The sequence below is a fragment of the Microtus ochrogaster genome, chromosome 4 (genome assembly GCF_000317375.1).
Source record: "Microtus ochrogaster isolate Prairie Vole_2 chromosome 4, MicOch1.0, whole genome shotgun sequence".
NCBI classification, from domain to species: domain Eukaryota; kingdom Metazoa; phylum Chordata; class Mammalia; order Rodentia; family Cricetidae; genus Microtus; species Microtus ochrogaster.
The window spans coordinates 75,920,032-75,928,258 of NC_022011.1; the positions used below are offsets into that span (position 1 = coordinate 75,920,032).

Genomic DNA, 8,227 nt, shown 5'->3' on the forward strand with positions numbered 1-8,227 from the left:
TAACATGATATAATCATTTCAACATTTCCTTTTTTTTTTTTTTAAGATGCTTTGGGGGTCAAAATGGAAAAATTAGAACGTTGTACTTGTTAAACAGCGCACCCTTGTGGTTTATACTGCATCACAAGCAATAGAAGCTTTGGCCATACATATTTTTTTCTTTCTGTTATGTTTTCATATGTCATTGTTATTACTTTCAGTGACTAAACACGTAATATTTATTAAAATTTCAACGAAATTGTTCAAGTATATGTATAATATTTTATTGTATTTTATATTGTTTACTTAAAATTTAAAACAAAATAGCAACAAAATAAGTAACATTCACTCATAGACAGACATGTTCTGCTGAACTTCACGAGGATTTGAATATAAACAAGATTAACTCAAGAGTTAATTATGACTTATATAAGTATCCTATCTATAGGCCCACATACAAATTAAACCACACAGGACAAATTCAGAGAAGGCAATGATTATTCTTAGAGCGTTCTTCATTAGGAATCAACTCTGTGGAGAAGTGGGGACTACAGAGGACACAGGTGGCATCATTCCATTCTGAAAGGATGAGAAGGGAGACTTTACACGAGCCACAATGACTCAAATGTCCTGCTTAGAGTTCAGAGGGTCCTGAAATTGATAAGGAATAGAGGTTTAAAAGGAAAATTATGATCAGTCAATAGGAAAATTATGATCAGTCAATAGATGAACTTGAGACCCAATAAATGATCATCAATATAGTTTGTAACCTGGGAAGTGGTAGATAAGAAACACAAATGCGCCAGACCAGCCACAGAGGGCAATGTGAAGACAAGGCAAGCAGGTTCGATTCTCACCCTCTACCCTGGATTGCTGTGGCAATGACTTGAGCACAGGGAATGGAGACGCTATGAGAACAAATGAAAGCCTGGTCTCTAATAGACGTGAAAACTGTAAGACAGACACACACCGAGATGATTCTGAACTTCTGAATACAGGGCAAAAACGGGGTTGCATGTCAGATGTGCTGATTTCTAGACAACGAGTCGGTAAGTATCCATGTGTTCAAATCTAACAGCAAGAAGATGAAGATCAGAATTACAAAACTGGCATAGTAGTTTCCTAGGGATGCTATAAAAAAACTCGCACGGCTTAAAACAGGTTCTGAAGGCCAGAAGTCTTAAATCAGAGAAAGGGGAGAGACCTGCTCCCTGCCCTTGCCTACAGCAGTCTCTGGTGGCTTCCAGTGTTCCTGTGTGGCAGAACCCCCAGGCTGGCCTGGGTCTGCACATGGCCTTTTTTCTCTTCTGTCTCCATGCTGTGAGAATCATCTTAAAAGGATCTTAGCCTTTACACTCTGGCCCAACTTAAAACAAGATGGCGGTAGCTCCCAACTGAAATCCACATGCATGTCCTCTATTCTACATCATGTCTACAAGCACTAGGGCTTAATAAAGAGAGGCAGAGGGTCAAATGTAGACAAGCAAAATGGAAGCAGGATTCCAGAGAAGTAGGATTCTCCTTCCCAGAAGGCACCATGAGGAGAAATGACAGGAAAGCACAGGGGTTGGTTCTGAAGCAAGAACAATGGGGCGTGGGGAGGAACCACAGGCCTGTAAAATACTCATACCAGGGGCCATTTAGTGGAATTGAAACCTTAGAATCTGCACCTGGTTAAATCAGGACCTCAATACAACTCTTAGAGGAGCATTATTCGAACCACTATTGTTGAAATCCACTCATGAATTTAACAACAACAACAAAATAAATAGCCTTTCTTAAAAAGTAGAGTAAGTAAACTTAAGATCAATGATTCGGGTATGACCAGAAATGGGTAATGGATAAAGACAAGAATAGTATTTTTTAAAAAAAGAAAAGAAGATGAAGAAAGAGTTAAAAATGAAGGGTGATTACTTGCATAAAATCCAGCCATGAGTCTAAGTCGTAAGTGCTGAGATGCGCAAGAAGGCATGAGTTCTTGTGTGTACATGAGTAGACACACACACAGGCAAACATAGCCCCGGCTTAATCATTAAGGATTTTGGTAATGAATAAACAAAAAAATGGTTCTTTAGCTCCTCTGGGGGAAAACAAATAATTCTGGTTCCTGTTGAACAATACATCAAAGAACTGCCCAGATGTTCCAGATCAAAAGACAAAATAAATGGAAAATTGCAAAAAGATGTGTAATTTGCCAAAGGCAATATACAAGAAAAATTTACTTAACACAGGGCACCAGGTGGTCACAGAGCAGAGGGTGAGAATCAAAGGAGCCAGCTTTCTTTCCATGAGGTCGCTGGTGGCATGGCTCAGACATGCAAGAGGCAGACGCTAGTTAGACGATCCAGACTCCTTGGAAATGGAAGCGCACAGAAAGCTCCTAGGATGGCCTAAATGAAGATGGCTGGAATAGACATAACTTTTGTACAAAGGGAAGGCTAGCTGGAAAGTTACACGAGCATATAAGAGTTTAGTTTTAAGGCAATTAATCTTTGAAAGGTTCTTGTTCCTATAAAGAAGTATAAAGGGGCTACAACACAAAAGGGAGTCTTTAGGACCAGCCTTGTCCTTTCTTCCTTGCCCAGCTGTAGTTTGCTTCTTGCTCAAGCCCAAGCATGCTCTATGCTTGACATTCTGTAATCCGAATGGAGTCTTTCACCCAACTGTTGTGCTCCCAAATGCATTTGGGATGAAACACAGAGTGCTCCTTTTCTGTGAACCACCGTCCAAATACAGAATGAATACCTTGCAAGTTTTGTCAGCAAGTGACTCTCTCGGGGCTGGGAGTAATCATCCCATTGTTTTTGTAAGATGATATTTTTATGCCACAGTACTAACTTAGATAAGAAAATACTAAGTTTTTAAAAGAGTTCATTTCTCTAAGTTGCTAACCATCCAACAGGGGGAATAAAATCCCTCAACTTCAATACTGGAGCACCTCTTAGTGTCTAAGTAACTCAAAATACATTTTGTTGTTCACGTCACTTAAATGGCTCTACCTGACTATAAATAATAGCATAGATGGTGTTATGGCCCATCATATTTACCTACATCTCATTTATGCTCCACTGAATAAAGCAAGGGAGGTGTGGATATTTTTAGATAAATCGATCTCATAAAAAGATATATTCAGGGAAACTTTAGCATTAAATATTTTTATTTTAAACTGAGGTAGTCTGGCGAGGTGGCTTAGATGGTAAAGGGACAGGCGCCTTCCATCAAGCTTGATGACTCAGGTTCAATCCCTGAACTGACATGCTGGAAGGACAGAACACACTCACATTGTTCTCCAACCTCTACATGCCACACACAACACACACCCGTACTAAAATAAATAATTTTTTGTAAACAGAGATAAAGGCTTATATGTACATCATCCCCTCTGGATAGACAATGTAAGTAAAATGGCAGCATATTCTATTATAAGGCTTGTTTTTTTTAAAAAAAAAAAAAAAAAAAGAAAAGAAAATTGCATTGATAGATCAAGTAGACACTAGGATTTCCCCTGGAGAATCTCTGAAGATACCAAAGGCTAGAAACCCAAGAATGGAACATACAGAGCCGTGTGGTTGTTTAAAAGGTATGTACTGAAGATATACATCTCATTCCTAAAACATGCAACCAGTGTAGACGAGAACGGAGTAAAGCAAGATGAAATTCACAGATCACGCAACAGCTTGAGGAAGGAAGCTTCTTAAAAGTGACGTTTATTCAAACTATGACCCAAGCATTCATGACCTTTTTCTATCAATCTTGTCAGTAATGATTCCACTACTGTTTCTCTCTCAGTAGTCTGTGCGGAGGACAAGTTAGACAGAGAAAAACAGATACCTCCGTGCATCAACCTGAAAAAGAAAACAAACAAATAAACAAACCCAGCACACCTTGTCAGCGTCGTCCACACTTGTGGATCTCACCACACACGAAGCTCGCCTCTCCTGGCCTTGCACAACGCCCTGCGACGTGGGCATGGGGGGCAGCGGGGCACGCCTTTTCTTGGGCGCGTCCGAGGGTAGTGTGTTGGAAATGTAGGGTTTGGAAATGGTGTTGGACCTTGTAAAAGACGGACGGTGCTTGCTCACTAGCGGGGTCGCAGGTGCGCTGGCAGTCTAAAGGAGAATCAGAAGGCAATGGCTGTTTATAATCTAAACAAAAACCACCTTAAAAATACTTGGTAAGAGTCTTAACATGCTGCATGAGAATGCTTACCTGCTCCCGCTTTTTTTTACTACGCTGGAAAAAGCTGAAAATCCCTCGGTTTTCCTTCTCCTTCACAATGTCTGGGGTCTGCAATACTTGGCAGGATTCTGAAAAAAGATGAAAAACCATTTCCTCTTTGTTCCATGGGTGTAACGTCCATTTCCAAGGTTTCTTTTTTCGTCTCCCCTTTGAAGGCGTTTCTGGTGATAAACATTACCAGTAACAGCCACTCGCTAGGCAGCAGATACCTCATCCAATTCTCAAAGCGATAAAAGAATGCAGTCACCGCAGTAGACCAGAGGGAAGGGAAGCTGAAAGAATTGAAGACACACAGCCAGGGCCACAAGGCACATCTAGAAAGTAAACTCAGCTCCACAGGCTGCATCAAGACCAGCATTCCAGAAGCAAAGTAAGAAGGCTCCCGCACAGTGACCCATGATGCCTGTCCCACCCAGCCTGTCCTTCTGCTGATTTCAGCTACAATTTTGTCAGAGCTAAATAGCCATGAAGTGTTATTTCACTCTCAAAAACATGAGCCATTATAATTACAGCTGCCATGCTATATAGGCAAGTATGCTTCAAGCGAACCAAACAAGCCGCACATGGAAAATTCTCCAAGAAAATTAAGCCTGTATTGAATACATAGTTTTTTTTTCCCCTTGCCATCCATCCTGATTGAAAACCCACTAGAATGACCATTTACAAGGTACTAGGTGTCACAAGTAATCCTGAGATGACTTAACGCATAGGAGGGGGTGGGGGGCATAGGAGAGGGTAAGGTGGGTAGAGGCTATTTGCAAACACCAAGCAATTCTTAATCAAGGACTTGAGTTTCCACAGATTTTGGTACTGCAAGGGTCCAGAAGCAATCTCCCCCAGGCACTGAGGAAGAATGGGCCAAATAATGTCTCATACATGCTATTTTCTTAACCTAATAGTTCTAGTAGGGCCAGAATTACCAGGCCGTAAAGGTTAACAGTGCTAAAATTGAACATTAGTTAGAATGGCGAGCATCAAATTTCAAGGCTGTATCCAGAATCTTTCTTTAAAATCCTGCCCTCTCACCCACCCCCCAAAAAAAGCCTATTTCGTAATGTCAACGGAAAGGATTAATAACCAAAGGCCAAGCCAGCACCAAGGCCACTGTGTCCCAGGATGCTTCCAATACAGTATCCAACTGAAAGGAACCATTGCTGCTTTGAATTAGCTGATTTGCTGTTTGCAAAGCAAGGAGATACAAACAACTCGTCACGTTAGGGTGAAAGTTACCACAGTCCAGTGGGAATCATACCAAAGGACTTAGGAGCCATCTTATAATGGTTTGGACTGGCAAAATGTAGGACAATTTAGTATCTATATAGTGAAACATATCACATGGGCATGAGGAACTGAATTCGGATTCCCTGAAACCTCATAAGGCTGAAGGAGAGAACACCCATCTATAATCCGAGTACTCCTACTGTGTGATGGGAATCAGACAGGAGAATCCCGGGAAGCCCGTGGGCTTGGCATGCATAGCAGTAAGGACCCTGTCCCGAATGACGTGGAACACATACAGCAAACAATCTGCTCCATGCATGTCATAGCGCACACACTTTTGTGCTGGTATCCCACTGGCCCTCCACATCCATACACACAAGATTAAACAAAGAAATGCTGGTGGCTAAAAGGAGGATTGCATAAGACTAGTGCCCTTTCTCAGTTCCTTAAGGCGCACACAGCAAAGGCTGATGATTAGCGATGTTATTAATGTGTCTCTAAGTGGAAGTGCAAACCACTATTTAACAAAAGTGTTTTGTTTTCCTGGAGAAAGGGATCTCTCTGTGCAGCTCAGGGTGGCCTTGTAGCCCTTGGCTTACACAATTCTCCTCCTCCACCCCCTGCAGAGCTAGAATTACAGGCAAGCATCATTTGGTGCTTATGAAGTATCCTGGCCACAAATGATCTCACCCAAGCCTGTCAAGTCTCTGATTTATAGTCAGTTGACGGGAACAAAAAAGTAGATGAAGTTATACCCACAGGGTGCATGGGGCCAAGCCTGGAAGACAGAGACTATGAGATGAGCCACGGAGCCAAAGGACTTGCTGTCTTTAGCAAAAGAATTATAAATTCAAAGGTGGGGGGGAGGGGCTGTGGAAAATATCTCTTCCACAAAGACGGGAGAGGTTTATGCAAATTATAGTGCAATTTTAATGATATTTAAAACAAAGCACTTCTCATAAAAACTTGAGAGAAAGCTTAAATGGGACTTAGAAGAAAATGTACAATCTTAAATGATTTTATTTAAATAAGTATTTAAACAATAAACAAATGGTGACAATGTCCCGACTGCTGAAGAGAAGCAGAGAGAGTCAGCTGGTTGCATTTTTTTTTTTTTTTTTTTGGAGTGTGTGTCAATTTGACCCATGCTATGGTTGTCTGGAAAAGCGGGGGAGATTTCAATTTAGAAAAGGCCTCCCTCACCAGATTGCCTGTAGGCAAGTCTGTGGAGCATTTTCTTAATTAATAAGTGATGTGGGAAGGCCCAACCTCCTGTGGGTGGTATCATCCCGGGGCTGGTGATATTGGGTTGTATGAGAAAGTCATGGCCTCTGCTTCAATTCCTGTCGCCAGGTTCCTGCCCTGCTTGAGTTCCTGCCTCAGCTTCCCTTAAATGACAGACTGTGAGCGGGACCTTTTCCTTCTCAAGTTGCTTTTGGTCACAGCGTTTTTATATCCCAGCAGCGAGAAGGAAAGTATGGCAGGCAGCTAATATCGCAATACGTATTAGTGCAATTGGTCACAGTAACACACTAAAGGAAATCTGCATTTCAGAAATTGAAACACCAATAACTCCAACACGAACTAAGTAGGGCACACTGCACAAGGGCCTTCCTAAGGCTGACAAGGAACCGTGAAGGCATGGGCAGGGCCGCAAGGCTAAAGGGTCTTCATATGCTTTACTTCTGAGAACACCTCTGTGAAGGAGGAAACCTATTTTTTCCCCACTGGTATAGGTTACCAGCGGTGTGACAAATAAAAACAAAAGCAAAACAAAGCCCAGCATTCTATTTACATTTAAGGAAGCAAGTGCCCAGATTTGAATAACTTGGGAACTCACGGACCCATTCAGCAAGTATGGTCAGAATATGTCAAATCATGCTTCCTTTGGGACAGCTGGTACCCCCACATACACAGCAGGTCAGCCCTCCTCAATTAAAGCTGTGTGCAGATCACTGAGTTAAACATTAAGACACATGAAGCCTTGCCATTATTAAGGAAATTGGCTCAAACACTGCAACTTCCTGATTCTAGAGAGAGACCAAGAGTCCATCCACAGAGAGACCAAGAGTCCCTCCACGCACAGTCTGAAGGCTTTTGCTGACACCCCACCAAGTCAGGGGGGTAAGAACATCTACTGGGTTTGGATTGACCGGCTGGACTCTGACACTGTAAAATGAGCTCTTCCGCCTCCACAAGTCCAGTCGTGGTGGGTTCTGTTCACAGCAGTTAAGCCTCTGAAAAACCCCATACACTGAAGGCCAGGCTAGAAGGGACATTAGAAATCAATTTATTAAACAATTTGAAGTTGAGCCTAAGAAGATCATGGAACGTGGTCAGGAGCAAGCCCAGTATAAGCATCACTTCTATAAGGAAGCAAAGACAATTTGTCCCTATTTCCCGACTATCCCAGAAGTATAATGCAGACATATAAAGATACCCTCCCTCGAAAGTTGCCACCCTGGGTTAACAGCCAAGGAAGCGTCAGAATTAAATAAAGAGCCTAGTTTCTGAGTCTCTGCCAGGGTATATTTTAAGATAGGAATTTTTACCTCCTTTGATTAGACTAGCCTGTAAGAGCACCAAGAATAAATCAACACACACTTGCTCCTGTAGGCTTACTGAGAAAAGCCTGGTAACATGTAACATGCAGTTTAACAAGGTTTTGCTTTTAGGCAGGGTAGTGACAATCAGACAGATCAGAGATCTGAGCCGATTCTTTTTTAATGGAGAAAAAAAGATTCCTGAATATATACATATTAGAGTACTACTCAGCAGTAAAAAACAA

At 41.9% G+C, this 8,227-nt stretch overlaps 1 protein-coding gene across 4 annotated transcripts in view; it reads right to left on the reverse strand.

Moving 5' to 3' along the window:
* The window catches only part of Cobll1 (cordon-bleu WH2 repeat protein like 1), a 142,192-nt gene that overhangs the window by 33,109 nt on the left and 100,856 nt on the right, over positions 1-8,227 (reverse strand). For all 4 annotated transcript variants that reach the window (XM_026778673.1, XM_026778676.1, XM_026778675.1 and 1 more), the window contains 2 exons: positions 4,189-4,286; positions 3,864-4,088 (listed from right to left, as the gene is read on the reverse strand). In XM_026778673.1, the coding sequence (XP_026634474.1) occupies positions 3,864-4,088; positions 4,189-4,286 (323 nt within the window). The remainder of the gene's footprint in view (positions 1-3,863; positions 4,089-4,188; positions 4,287-8,227) is intronic.